The following is a 15,588-nucleotide window of genomic DNA, read 5'->3' on the forward strand; positions in this document are numbered from 1 at the left end:
CAGTGGTGGGATCCAGGCAGCAGTCACTGGCTCAGCAGTAAGCTGTCCCTGGAAACCACCCCGTGAGGCCGAAGGAGGCAGCGGTGGGATCCAGGCAGCAACCACTGGCTCAGCAGTAAGCTGTCCCTGGAAACCACCTTTGAGGCTGGTAGGAAGCAGTGGTGGGGATCCAGGCAGCAGTCACTGGCTCAGCAGTAAGCTGTCCCTGGAAACCCCCTGTGAGGCCGGTAGGAGGCAGCCACCAGCAGCAGAGCCGCATTCCTGGCTGGCACACAGAACAGGTTAGATGAGAGGAGGGAGGGGCGGGCCCGTGCCAGGCAGGGGGCGGGGCGGCGGGTTTCTGGCCGGAGTTTCGCTTGGAGACTGAGGATGTTGTGAGCGGCCGGGAGAGGCTGCTGGTGGATCGTTGTGGAGTGACTGCCGCTCGTCTTCCGTACAGGAGCTGCGGGTGTGACGGGAAGGGCGGGAGACATGAGTGCGCTGTGCCGGCTGCTGCTGCTACTCTGCGGCTACCTCTGCACGGGTAAGTCACCCCCGTAACTTCCCTACAAGTGCGCTGTGCGCATGCGCGGACACACCTAGGACAGGTGGAAGAGCAGCAGGTGCTTCTCATAGGGGCCCCCAATACTGTGCCTTCCATAGGGGCCCCCAATACTGTGCCTTCCATAGGGGCCCCCAGTACTGTGCCTTCCATAGGGGCCCCTCGGGTGCTGATGAGTGTGACAGAGATCTGCAGATATAATAATACAGAGAATTATGCTGCATCTGGGTACAGAGGGACATTAACAATACACAGCCAAAGCATTAAAACCACCAGCCTTTATAGTTTTACTGCAGTATTTCGTTATTTAGGGTAACAGTGCTAACATCTTACACGTCGCTTAAAGGGTTATATAAAGGACAACTGTAACCTGAAAAAAAAGAGTTGAACTTACATGGGGCTTCTATTGGCCCCCATACAGACGTCCTGTGAGAAAACGACCCTCCGGGCCTTGCGATGGCTCAATGCCTGCCTGGCCCCCGCTTCCGGGAGCATCCTGCGCCGGCGTACTCGCGTAACGGCCAGTGACATTAAAGGAAACCAAAGCTGAGCAACTCTAACATACCTGGGGCTTCCTCCAGGCCCATGCGCCCGGATCCCTCTCACGCCGCCGTCCTCAGCCTTCTCCTGCTCCGGTACCGAGTCCCGTCACTTCAGCCAGTCGCGACCAGTCTGACGTAAGAGAAGTGCCCTCTATACTTATCTCTCCAGCTGCCGGAGAGGTACGTAGATGGCGCACTTCTCTTGCGCAGACTGGCCGTGACTGGCTGAAGCTACGGGACCTGGTACCGGAGCAGGAGAAGACTGAGGACGGCGGCGTGGGAGGGATCTGGGCGCATGGGCCTGGAGGAAGCCCCAGGTATGTGTTAAACTGCTCAGCTCTGATACACTTTAAAGTCACAAAAACTGGAAGTAAGCCATGGCAGAGGCCCGGAGGATCGTTTTGTCCTTGCGTGGGCACAGGAAGTCTGCAGGGGGCCGGTAGAAGTCCCAGGAAAAACTTTTTCTCCAGTGGAGATCCGATTCAAATAGCGTAACAGTCATCTTGCTGATCTCGATGTAAATTGCGGCACTCATTTTCCATTAGTGCGATTGTTTTTTTTTTTGCCCGGATCACAATTGTCGGCCCGTGCGTTCCAGGTGGTTTCACTCCGTATTTGCCGTAAGTGGAAATTATGGGTTGCGTGATTGCGCTTGTAATCGTGCTTCCTTGTGGAATAGGGCCCTTAGTCTTGTCATTCAATGTCCCTCAGAGGGGCTCACAAACTAATCCCTGCCATAGCCATATGTCCGTCGTAGGCTAGAGCCAATTTAGGTGGAATCCAATGAAAGTGTGCCCGAGATGAGTTGCGGGTCAAACAAAAAGATACTTGCCTAAGGGGGCCCATACACCTAACTATTTTCCCGCTGATATACAGCAGATTCGATCACTGTGATAGAATCTGCTGTGAAATCGTTGCGTAAACGCTGACAGAGCAATCGATTTCCGTCCAAAATCAATCGTTCCCGTCGATCCGTCCGTGTGGAAGATTTTGCTCGATCGCCGGCGGGTCGGTAGTGCGTCAATAGCGGCGGTCGAATGCGTGACAACCAACGCAATACAGCGGCAATACATCACCTGCTCCAGCCGGTGCGAGTCCCCCTGGTCTCCGCTGTCTTCTTCTCCGCTGGGCTCCGAGTCCGGCAGGCTTCACTGAACTTCCTGTCCCGGCAGGAAGTTTAAACACTAGAGCGGTAGCTTCACAGATTGTGATCGGTTTCATGCTGAAGTCGATTCACAATCTGTTTGCAGTAAAGGCAGCCATACGATCCCTCTCCGATCAGATTCGATCAGAGAGGGATCTATCTGTTTTTCGATCTGATGGCAAATCGATTAGTGTATGGCCGCTGGATCTTGTAGAGGCTCCCCAAGCTGTCCTCTGGTCCACCTTTGCTGCTCGTGGACAGCCTAAAGCATACATGTCAAACTCTCACTTCTTCCCGGGCTCTTTTAGCCGAGTGCTCCACCCGGCTAGTTTTGGTGAGCACCCGGCTGTCATCGGCATACTTCCTCCTATGCTGTAAACAGATTTGTGTAGAGAAGCGTGGCCTTGTGTTCTCTCATCTCGCCCCACCCGGCTACTTTTTCATGCCACCCGGCTGGAAAAAAATTCTGGGAGAACACTGTGATGCTTAGCCTAGGCTGTTTAGCTATGCCCAATTCTCCTGCCAGAGCATTCTGGGAGACCGGGTATTATTTGTACTGGCTTCGGACCTCTCAGAAAAGAATCTGCAGAGATGTACCTGACAGGACTAGATGTGATAACATTTCAGAATGTAAATCAGGGAGAGGATTTCACAATGGGCAAACACTGACTAAATAATTTCTAAATGGATATTGTAAAACAAAAACAAAAAATAAAACCAAGTTTATTAATTACGTTATTTTCAATACAGGTCCTCTTTACTGACCCATTGCAGTATATCACACCATCTGATTGTTTTGGGGCTGCGCAGGATCCCTTTTATCAACACACAGGGCAGAATACATCATTATAGTATTAGGGTCCCAAACAATAATTGGCTGAATGATCAGCCGGTCACTCATCTTCTTCATAGACTTACAGCAAAACCGTGACCAAGAATTGAACTTCATCCCAATCAGTAGCTGATACCCCCTTTCCCATGAGAAATCTTTACCTTTTCTCAAACAGATCATCAGGGAGCTCTGTATGGCTGATATTGTAGTGAAACCCCTCCCACAGTGTGATGTCAGGACCATGGTCCTGGCAGTTTCCTGTCTGTGAACCTCATTGCATTGTGGGAAATGATAGCTGTTTACAGCTGTTTCCAACTGCCAAAAAAGCAAGCAGCATCTCCTTCCACTGACATCACCTGCCAGCAGTAAAAATGTCACCATGGGATAAATGCCAGGATGTAAATCAGGGAGAGGAAAGATTTTACAATAGGCAAACACTGACTAAATCATTTATACATAATTATTGTTAAAATGAAGCACTTTTTTTTTATTACATTATTTTCTGTAGAGCCTCGGCCCTGCTGTGTTGCAGGGTTTAGGTCCCGATCCCTGCCGGGACACATGCTTCGTATTATACGTGTGTACTAGGCATTACCGTTTTGATTTGCAATTTGTTCTGCACCTGAAGATTTGCATTGATTGTTACTGTAAATGTGAGTCATGAGACCGAGTGACCTCATTCCATGACTCCATGCTCCAGGTCTGACGCTCCGATGCCCGCAGGAGACACTGTAGTGGTGCATGGGGTATGGCTGGGGCACTCTGACTGCTCTGTGGCTGCGTAATCCCTATACACAGCAAGCTGAGGTGCCCTGTGTGTTGTGACAGCTCTCTCTCTCTCTCTCTCTCTCTCTCTCTCTCTCTCTCTCTCTCTCTCTCTCTCTCTCTCTCTCTCTCTCTCTCTCATGGCTGGCACTCAGGTGCTGCAGTACATCACCCATGAGGTTGGACCAGCCTTTGCTGCCTGTGTGCACCAGTGAGCCCTGGGTGCTTGTGGCCCTGTCACCAATCTATTGCTGGTCCTTCCTTGGACCACTTTTGGTAAATAGTAGACTCCAAATATCAGAGTTACCCTACAGCAGTGGTCCTCAAACTAAGGCCCACGGGCCGAATGCAGCCCCCCGAGGCTTTTTCACTGGCCCTCAAACACAAAATGTATGACTTATAGATGCTGTCCACTGCACCTTTAAATATCAGTGGCATATAGAATAGCAGTGCTGGCACCACCCATCCACATACTGTAGGAAGTAATTTGTTGGCTTCCAATCCAATTCTGCATCAGGTGACCTTGCTGTCCAACTAGACGGCAGGTTGTCACCTGGGTATGCTTCACTGTCTGGTGCACAAAGATGTACTTTGGACACAGTGTGACTGAATGTCTGCTGCTGGGAGCTCTCCTCCGGGCATGATTGGGGGGAATCAATACCTAGATTCAATTTAATGTTTTTCAACATAATTTTATGTATGTTCCGGCCCGCCAACAGTCTGAAGTATGCTGATCCGGCCCTTGACCGAAAAAGTTTGAGGACTCCTGCCCTACAGGATCAGTGTTTTGGAGACACTTTTTTTTCATCCCAGTGCAATTTTATTTTTTCAAAGTCACTGAGATGCTACATATGTTTGCCCATCTTTCCTACTTACAACACAGGGATATGTAGGCTGCCATATTTTTTTTTTCATCAATACCAGTTCCCTGGCTATCCTGCTGATCCTTTGCCTCTAATACTTTTTGCCATAGAACTTGAACAAGCGTGCAGCAGATCACATGTTTCTGACATTATTGTCAGATCTGACAAGATTAGCTGCATGCTTGTTTCTGGTGTGATTCAGACACTACCGCAGCCAAATAGACCAGCAGGGCTGCCAGGCAACTGGTATTGTTTACAAGGAAATAAACATGGTAGCCTTCATATTCTTCTCATTTCAGTTGTCCTTGCATAATACAGTATATCCCACTCCTGGACAAGGTGCCACTGGAACAGGATAATCAACGTTATTCATGTTATCTGTCAGTGGGTATAGGTGGGTGGATGGGTCAGTGGGAATAGAGTTGAGGATGATTGATGTATAGGTGTTCTGTTGGATCAGATAGCTGCTGGATAAACAAAAAAAAAGTTTATAATTCTTCTAGATAAGAGTTGAAGGTATCATAATAATATGCAAATTCTGCTAGAAAAAAAGACTCAACTTCATATAGATACTGCTGCCTTTTGGTATCTATACACGGTACAATAAAAACGTTTGATTTGCCCGTTTATTCGACCAAAATAATCAAATCGAATGAAAGACAAAAATCGTTTTTTTTTTCCAATCAAGAAAAACGAATGATTAACCCTTTTTTTCAGTAAAAAATTGGACATGTTGGAAAAATCTTTGTATTTGATCTAATGGTATAAGCGAACAAAAATATCTAATGAAAAAATTGTACCGTGTATAGGAGCCTTTAGAGAAACAAATACATAGTAACAATGTATAGATGATTCCATTATCGCAAGGCTGGATACGTAATTACAATATACTGGTTCTGTAGCACGCATCATTGGATGTGTTTGAGAGAAATCACCGCCAGGAGATTTGGGCGCAGGATACAGCCGTTATATGGCTTATCCTGCTCCTGCACAAGTCCCGGCCGTGTTAAATACTATTCCCCCTCCAGGTGAGCCGCTGTGAGCCGCTATATCCGTAATTCCTATTACGGCCTAGGGTGGCGCCGGCTGCGCCCAAATCTCCTGCGCTGGAACAGCAGTGTTCGTCATTGGATACAGTGTTACTTTGAGTGTAGCAGAACTCACTGTGATCAGGTGACAGGTTTGTAAGCCTCTGATAGACAGGTCATGTGACATTTCTGTTTCCTGTGTAGGCAGGAAGTGATCACATCAAATCGATCATGTGATCAGGGCAGTTGTGTGTAAATGAACAAACGACCCCATTTGCTCACTGAAGCAGCCATTCCATAAATTAGATTGTTTTAATTTGTGGAAGTACCAAAAACGTAGCCTCATATGCATTGCACAGTAACTGCTATATATGTGTAAAGCCATAAGGGTTACGTTTATACTTGTTTGCATGGATAATGTATAATAGGGTCTATTGTTTCACTTTTTTCAAACACTGCATGCGTTTGTATGTAAAAAAAAATACATTCGCGTTTGTCCACAGTAGCACAATGTTAAAGATTGAACGTGTGCGTAATGCAGGTAACTGCCCGACATTTTTCTGCTCATACAACTTCAATGAAAAGCACACAAGTTGTGAACTATCCATTGGTTGACATTGACTGTGCAGGGATATGCATTTGGCATTGTGAAAAAATGCAGGCAAACGTTCAGAAAGTCCTAACCAGCGCCCTAAACCTGGCCGTATACAGTCCAATAATGGTGTGATCCTGTGAGCAATTAACCACTAATTGGTTGGCAAGAACTTTCTTGATACAGGTAGTACCTGGTTAACAAACGAAATAGGGACTGCAGGTTCGTTCTTAACCTGAATCTGTTCTTAAAGCGAACCCGAGGTGGGTTTGAAGAATATTATCTGCATACAGAGGATGGATCTGCCTATACAGCCCAGCCTCTGTTGCTATCCCAAACCCCCCTAAGGTCCCCCTGCACTCTGCAATCCCTCATACATGGCAGCCACGCTGCTGACAAACAGCTTGTCAGAGCTGGCTGTGTTTTATCTCTATAGTGTCAGTCTGCTGCTCTCCCCGCCTCCTGCAGAACTACGGTCCCCGCCTGCATCCCTTCCCTCCCTGCTGAGTGGAGGGAAGGGACGGGGGCAGGGACCGAGCTATGCAGGAGGCGGGGGAGCAGCTGAGACTGACATTACAGATGTAAACACAGCCTCACAGCACGGCTGTGATTTATGGGGGATTGCAGAGTGCAGGGGGACTTTAGGGGGGTTTGGGATAGCAACAGAGGCTGGGCTGTATAGGCAGATCCAGCCTCTGTATGCAGATAACATTCTTTAAACACACCTCTGGTTCTCTTTAAGTCGGAAAACTTTGCCATCTTTGTCCCCTGTGCTTCCTCTGTGCCCCCCTGGGCCTCCAGTGTCCCCCTCTGTGTCATCTCTGCCCCCTGTACCTTCTCTTTACCTTCCTTTGCCTTCAGTGTCCCCCTCTGTCACCTCTGCCCCCTGTACCTCCTCTGTGCCCCCCTGTGCCTCTAGTGTCCCCCTCTGTGCCCCCCTGGGCCTCCAGTGTCCCCCTCTGTGTCATCTCTGCTCCCTGTACCTTCTCTTTACCCTCCTTTGCCTTCAGTGTCCCCCTCTGTGTCATCTCTGCTCCCTGTACCTTCTCTTTACCCTCCTTTGCCTTCAGTGTCCCCCTCTGTCACCTCTGCCCCCTGTACCTCCTCTGTGCCCCCCTGTGCCTCTAGTGTCCCCCTCTGTGTCATCTCTGCCCCCTGTACCTGCTTATACAAGTTTGAAAGCCATTTTTTCTTTGAACTTTTTAAAATAGATTTTCTCAAAAACTACAGGTCCGATTTGAAAAACATTTTTGGATTTGTTCCCATGGAAACACAGAATCCATGCTGTTCGTATCGGCGGGTCATTCGTAAGTCAGGCGTTCATAAGTCGGGGACTACCTGTATATATTTACATACATTTTTTTTTTCTGTGTCTTGGTGCAATTTTTGTGCTATCATTTATTGCATTTGCATTTTTCTGATGATTAATTAGTTAGCCCTCCCCCCAAAACGGAGTGCATTGCATTTTCTGGGTGATTTTTTTTTTCTTTTCTTTTCTTTTGCGCTGTCGTTGACTTTAACCCAAGCGCAAACACAGATGAAATGCAGCAGACTCTGTTTGCGCTTGGGGAAAAATCGGATCCCATTAATGAAAAAGGGTCACTGCAATTTCCATGGCGACAACTGTGCCCTGGCAACTGTCAAATCGCGTGCAATTTGAAAACTCTAAACATGGTCAATGAAAAGGGGCCCTTAAACCGGACCTGAACTCAGAACTTCCTCTCTGCTCTAAAAGATAAGCAACAGCATAATAACCTTTAAATAAAAACATTTCCTTGTTTACAGTTGATGCAAATCTTGCAATAAATCTGCAGTGTGTCTACTTCCTGCTAAACTCTCTAAATACATATCTTCTGTCCTCTGCAAGAGTTCAGGTCCACTTTATTTTGATGAGGATTATTCCTGTTTATTATTTGCATCCGATTAGGGAATGATTTCAGCACAAACCTCTTGTTTGAGATTTGTTAATTTGTCATGAGGGCTACAGTTTGGGAGATAAGCACTGTACAAACGCAGTGTATGGCTATAGATGTGCTGTTCTATGTAGAAGCGGGGATGGACAATGGTTGAGTAGTGGCAGAGGGACAAAAGATCACGATATGCTGACCTTTTGTGTGAAAACAAAAGAAAAATACTTCGAGAGACTTTGGTTATACTTTAACGTGCTGCGTGAGAAGCCATTGTGATTAAGGAATGCTGAAAAACAAAACAGCAAAGAGAAGTGAAAGATACAATAGTGTAGCAGGGATCCGACTAGGCGAGCTAGATTGGGGGCCGCGGGCAGCACAGGTCGTCCCGCCTGTTTTTGAAGTCTGCCCGTAAACACGGAAAGTTTTGAAAGTGTTGCAGAGGAAGCGTTACAAAGTGCTCTTTGAGACAGGAATAACTTGTATTTTCTCTGGAACACGCCTCAGTCTCCTCCGTGCCCTGAATGGAGTGTTTCATGCTGTGATTGGCCCGTCCGGAGCAGACAGTGATGGGTGGATGAGAGCTGCGCTGTGATCGCACGAACGCCCCACGCTGGTTAAGGCGAGGTTTAGGGAATAAACAGTCAGGAACCTGCAAGGAGGAAGCATGGCTTGTTGGTACAGGGAGGCTGCTGGCTGCGGTGTCTGTGCTCCTGTCTGTGACATCACCTGTGTGCAGGCCGGCTCCACCCATATCTGACAGTACAGTTTTGGGTGACTGTCCCTTGTAGGGACTTCTGCCACCAGGAAACTGTCATTCATCATTGTGTCGGGTGTGACCTCAGCAGAGGTGTGTACCCCATTCTCTGACCATGCACTGCAGGATAGCAGTCTGCATTGGATTATCTCAGGTGTTTGCTATGGTATCTCCTGCAGAAGGATGCTGCCTGGTCCTCAACCCCTTTTTTCTCTATTATGTAATGCACACTTCTCTACCTCCCCTCCCTACAGTACAGTACATGCCATTTCTTCACCGTCTGCCCTACATTCTACAGTACATTCTGCTCCCCTCTCCATAGTACAGCACATGCTGCTCCTTTCCCTTCTCCATAGTAAAGTACATGCTGCTCCTCTCCCCTCTCCATAGTACAGCACATGCTGCGCCTCTCCTAGTCCCCTCTCCATAGTACAGCACATGCTGCTCCTTTCCCTTCTCCATAGTAAAGTACATGCTGCTCCTCTCCCCTCTCCATAGTACAGTACATGCTGCGCCTCTCCTAGTCCCCTCTCCATAGTACAGCACATGCTGCTCCTCTCCCCTCTCCATAGTACAGCACATGCTGCTCCTCTCCCCCTCTCCATAGTACAGCACATGCTGCTCCTCTCCCATCCCTCTCCATAGTACAGCACATGCTGCTCCTCTCCCATCCCTCTCCATAGTACAGCACATGCTGCTCCTCTCCCATCCCTCTCCATAGTACAGCACATGCTGCTCCTCTCCATAGTACAGCACATGCTGCTCCTCTCCCCCTCTCCATAGTACAGTACATGCTGCTCCTCTCCCATCCCTCTCCATAGTACAGCACATGCTGCTCCTCTCCCCCTCTCCATAGTACAGCACATGCTGCTCCTCTCCCCCTCTCCATAGTACAGTACATGCTGCTCCTATCCCCTCTCCATAGTACAGCACATGCTGCTCCTCTCCTATTCCCCTCTCCATAGTACAGTACATGCTGCTCCTCCCCTCTCCATAGTACAGCACATGCTGCTCCTCTCCCCTCTCCATAATACAGCACATGCTGCTCCTCTCCTAGTCCCCTCTCCATAGTACAGTACATGCTGCTCCTCTCCCATCCCTCTCCATAGTACAGCACATGCTGCTCCTCTCCCCCTCTCCATAGTACAGCACATGCTGCTCCTCTCCCCCTCTCCATAGTACAGTACATGCTGCTCCTATCCCCTCTCCATAGTACAGCACATGCTGCTCCTCTCCTATTCCCCTCTCCATAGTACAGTACATGCTGCTCCTCCCCTCTCCATAGTACAGCACATGCTGCTCCTCTCCCCTCTCCATAATACAGCACATGCTGCTCCTCTCCTAGTCCCCTCTCCATAGTACAGCACATGCTGCTCCTCTCCCATCCCTCTCCATAGTACAGTACATGCTGCTCCTCTCCCCTCTCCATAGTACAGCACATGCTGCTCCTCTCCCATCCCTCTCCATAGTACAGTACATGCTGCTCCTCTCTATAGTGCAGCACATGCTGCTCCTCCCCTCTCCATAGTACAGCACATGCTGCTCCTCTCCCCTCTCCATAGTACAGCACATGCTGCTCCTTTCCCCTCTCCATAGTACAGCACATGCTGCTCCTCTCCCATCCCTCTCCATAGTACAGTACATGCTGCGCCTCTCTATAGTGCAGCACATGCTGCTCCTCCCCTCTCCATAGTACAGTACATGCTGCTCCTCCCCTCTCCATAGTACAGCACATGCTGCTCCTCTCCCCTCTCCATAATACAGCACATGCTGCTCCTCTCCTAGTCCCCTCTCCATAGTACAGTACATGCTGCTCCTCTCCTAGTCCCCTCTCCATAGTACAGTACATGCTGCTCCTCTCCCATCCCTCTCCATAGTACAGCACATGCTGCTCCTCTCCCCCTCTCCATAGTACAGCACATGCTGCTCCTCTCCCCCTCTCCATAGTACAGTACATGCTGCTCCTATCCCCTCTCCATAGTACAGCACATGCTGCTCCTCTCCTATTCCCCTCTCCATAGTACAGTACATGCTGCTCCTCCCCTCTCCATAGTACAGCACATGCTGCTCCTCTCCCCTCTCCATAGTACAGCACATGCTGCTCCTCTCCTAGTCCCCTCTCCATAGTACAGCACATGCTGCTCCTCTCCCATCCCTCTCCATAGTACAGTACATGCTGCTCCTCTCTATAGTGCAGCACATGCTGCTCCTCCCCTCTCCATAGTACAGCACATGCTGCTCCTCTCCCCTCTCCATAATACAGTACATGCTGCTCCTTTCCCCTCTCCATAGTACAGCACATGCTGCTCCTCTCCCATCCCTCTCCATAGTACAGTACATGCTGCTCCTCTCTATAGTGCAGCACATGCTGCTCCTCCCCTCTCCATAGTACAGTACATGCTGCTCCTCTCCCCTCTCCATAGTACAGTACATGCTGCTCCTCCCCTCTCCATAGTACAGTACATGCTACTTCTCTCCCCTCTCCATAGCGCAGTACATGCCCCCCTCTCCATAGTACAGTACAAAACATATTGCTCCCATACAGTACATGCTGCTTCTCTCCCTTCTCTCTCTGTAGTACAGTACATGCCGCTCCTCACTCCCCATTCCCTCTCCATAGTACAGGACATGCTAGACCTCCTCTGCGCTCCACACTAGGTACATGCTGCCCCCCCCCCCCCCTCCCACTTCTTTGAACAGAAAGGGCTGTTTGACAGAGCACTGAACAGCGAGTCTGTAATCTGAGGACCTGAGCCCATTGCTGCAAAATGCATGCGTTTTTCAAGCGTTTACGATATGTGTTTTCAGGCATTTTAATACGGTTTCAGGCATTTTAATGCATTTAATGTGTTAAAACGCTTCAAATGTGTTTCAAAAACACTTGAAAAACGCATGTGCTTTTATGCGGTTTTTTAAAAACGCACCAGTGAGTTCAGGCCCTTACTGGGGATAAACAGTCACCCAACGTGATCAGGAAAGATAATTCTAGGTGACATTTTTCCCAGGTGTGTACATAGCCTGAGGCCAGTGATTCACAGCAACCCGTCCCTGGATTTACTCTATCAAAACACAATCGTTTCAGCGGCGTGCGATCCTGGCGCAGCGCCGGGGGACTAATCGCCGCTGAATGCTGGGAGAGACTGGACAGGCTGGTTGTTTAAAAAAACAGACCGTTAAAGTAGACCTGAACTTCCTCTGTGCTCTAAAAGATAAGCAACAGCATAATAACCTGTAAAGAAAAACATTTCTTTGTTACAGCTGATACAAATCCTGCAGTAAATCTGCAGTGTGTCTACTTCCTGCTTTCATGGAAGCAAACGTAGGGTTAACATCCTGTGTTTGCCAATTAGCTGCCTCTCCAAGGCAGCCAGCTGACACAACTGTGAGATCAATTTACAGTGGTGATTAGTCACAGATGAGGGAGAATTCGAGAGGCTAAACTCTCTAAATACACTCCGGGTGCATTTCCCTTTGTTTTCCTTCTGTCCTGTGCAAGAGTTCAGGTCCACTTTAAAGTGTTGTATTCGTCCTCCAGAGCTGCGTGTGCAGCAAGCTATCAGGGGTGTCCGGGGATGGAAAACCAATAGGAGCGGTTTATTCCTGGAGGGTAATCCCTGTATTGTTCACTGAGCAGAATACAAAACTCATAAATAACACAGAGCAAGCTCACCTGTTCCCAGCAGCTCGCCAGCGGGGAGACCTGTTATTCCTGTATTTCATTGCAATGAAAATGTGAGATCCCGGCTGTAAAAGTGCATGGGAAGGGACGAGGACCTGTCACGGCTTCTCCAAAACTCGTCCTACTTTCATATCTGGCACTTCCACTCTGATTATATAAATGGTGGGAAGATTAACCCCTGTTATGCTGGGTACTCACGATACGCATTTCCGCTCGATTTTTCCATCCGGTCGTTTTTTTCTGCTCGATTTGCTTATTTTTCGCTTGTTTTTTAACTTTTTCCATTCATTTCTATGAGAAGTCGACTCAAAAAATGATCAGAAGGAGTATCGGACATGACGGAAATTATCTATCGAACCCATCTATGGAGCAGAAAAATGTATGGTGTGTACCCAGCATAAGACTTAAAGAGAAACACCGACCAAGAATTGAACTTTATCCCATTCAGTGGCTGATACCCCCTTTTACATGAGATATCTATTCCTTTTCACAAACAGACCATCAGGGGGCGCTGTATGGCTGATATTGTGGTGAAACCCCTCCCACAGGAAACTCTGAGGACCATGGTACTCCTGGCAGCTTCCTGTCTGTGAACCTTGTTGCATTGTGGGAAATAGCTGTTTACAGCTGTTTCCAACTGCCAAAAAAGCATGCAGCAGCTACATCACCTGCCAACAGTAAAAATGTCACCATGTCATAAATGTCAGAATTTAAATCAGGGATTTAATAGATGTTACAATGGGCAAACACTGACTAAATCATTTATACATAATTATTGTAAAAATGAAGCACTTTTTTTTATTACATTATTTTCACTGGACTTCCTCTTTAAAGCTTTGATGTCATGACCATTCTCCTGACAGTTTGCTGTCTGTGAACTTTTTGCATTGTGGGAAATAATGGCTTTTTCCAACTCCCAAACAATCCGTATCTCCTTCTGTGCATAGAATTCTCAGAAACGAACATTCCGCACAGATCATCTGGCAGAACTAAAGATGTCACCACCAGTGATACATTTCAGAATGTAAATCAGGGAGAGGAAAGATTTTACAATAGGCAAACACCGACTGCATAATCTGAAAATGAATTTTGTAAAAAATAAGCAATTTTATTAATTTTGTTATTTACACTACAATTCCTCTCTAAACACGAGAGAGCATTTTATAAACAACCTATTTGACAGGATCAGATTAGTCAGCAGACAACAAAGGGTTAAATGTCACACTGACACACTTTTGACTATCAAAAGTTTTTATTATTGCTCAGACATTTTTGCACTTGTCAAAAAGAAAACAAACTTTACCGTCAGTGATAAGAGAGGGGGCGTGACCAAAACAAGCCCACACCCGCTTTGTGACGAGGCCGGCGACGAGATCTGCCCGTCTGGTTGCATAGGGCCACGTGAGACTTTTTTTTTTTTTTATAACAAAACAGTTTCACTGACCTATAAATCCCAACTGCAAGATCAACACAGTATTTGTGTGAGTCACTCTCCTGCCTGAAGGGATAATAAGCGGCCTGAGAGGTGAGCTGCGTGCCACAGCGGCAATCCTGCAGTGTGACAGTCATATCGGTAATGTGTTACTTACAGTGTGAGCTGCGGCAGTGAGGCAGAGCGGCCTGAGAGATGGGCGGGCGGAAAGCCAATGGTCTGTTATTACATGTCGGTGTTTTTATTAGATCCTGCAATTGTTGTCACAAAATTGCTGCAGACTTCTCCTATGGCAGTGGGTAGCTAGGGGTATCCTCCAGAATTGCTTTATCAGAGGTGTTATTCAGTATTAGGTCACCAGAAGTGCACCCAGTATTAGCTAGCTAGCACTGACCCCCAGTATTAGGTAGCCGGAAGGGCCCCCCAGTATTAGGTAGCCAAAAGTGCCCCCCAGTATTAGGTAGCCAGAAGTACCCCCCCAGTATTAGGTAGCCAGAAGTACCCCCCCAGTATTAGGTAGCCAGAAGTGCCCCCCAGTATTAGGTAGCCAAAAGTGCCCCCCAGTATTAGGTAGCCAAAAGTGCCCCCCAGTATTAGGTAGCCAGAAGTGCCCCCCAGTATTAGGTAGCCAGAAGTGCCCCCCAGTATTAGGTAGCCGGAAGGGCCCCCCAGTATTAGGTAGCTAAAAGTGCCCCCCAGTATTAGGTAGCCAGAAGTGCCCCCCAGTATTAGGTAGCCAGAAGTGCCCCCCAGTATTAGGTAGCCAGAAGTGCCCCCCAGTATTAGGTAGCCAGAAGTGCCCCCCAGTATTAGGTAGCCAGAAGTGCCCCCCAGTATTAGGTAGCCAGAAGTTTTCCCCCTAGTATTAGGTAGCCAGAAGTTCCCCCCAGTATTAGGTAGCCAGAAGTTCCCCCCAGTATTAGGTAGCCAGAAGTTCCCCCCAGTATTAGGTAGCCAGAAGTGCCCGTCCAGTATTAGGTAGCCAGAAGTGCCCGTCCAGTATTAGGTAGCCAGAAGTGCCCGTCCAGTATTTGGTAGCCAGAAGTGCCCGTCCAGTATTTGGTAGCCAGAAGTGCCCGTCCAGTATTAGGTAGCCAGAAGTGCCCGTCCAGTATTAGGTAGCCAGAAGTGCCCGTCCAGTATTAGGTAGCCAGAAGTGCCCATCCAGTATTAGGTAGCCAGAAGTGCCCGTCCAGTATTAGGTAGCCAGAAGTGCCCGTCCAGTATTAGGTAGCCAGAAGTGCCCCCCAGTATTAGGCAGCCAGAAGTGCCCCTGGCATTAGGTAGCCAGAAGTGCCCCCAAGTATTAGGTAGCCAGAAGTTCCCCCCAGTATTAGGTAGCCAGAAGTTCCCCCCAGTATTAGGTAGCCAGAAGTGCCCGTCCAGTATTAGGTAGCCAGAAGTGCCCGTCCAGTATTAGGTAGCCAGAAGTGCCCGTCCAGTATTAGGTAGCCAGAAGTGCCCGTCCAGTATTAGGTAGCCAAAAGTGCCCCCCAGTATTAGGTA

At 48.2% G+C, this 15,588-nt stretch overlaps 1 protein-coding gene across 1 annotated transcript in view; it reads left to right on the top strand.

The window, feature by feature from the left end:
• Window positions 1-353: 353 nt before the first annotated feature.
• The window catches only part of ILDR1 (immunoglobulin like domain containing receptor 1), an 86,167-nt gene continuing 70,932 nt past the window's right edge, over window positions 354-15,588 (top strand). Inside the window, exon 1 of the mRNA XM_068266226.1 lies at window positions 354-523. Coding sequence (XP_068122327.1) covers window positions 472-523 — 52 coding nt within the window. The 5' untranslated portion in view covers window positions 354-471. The remainder of the gene's footprint in view (window positions 524-15,588) is intronic.

The sequence above is a fragment of the Hyperolius riggenbachi genome, chromosome 2 (genome assembly GCF_040937935.1).
Source record: "Hyperolius riggenbachi isolate aHypRig1 chromosome 2, aHypRig1.pri, whole genome shotgun sequence".
Classification (NCBI taxonomy): Eukaryota; Metazoa; Chordata; class Amphibia; order Anura; family Hyperoliidae; genus Hyperolius; species Hyperolius riggenbachi.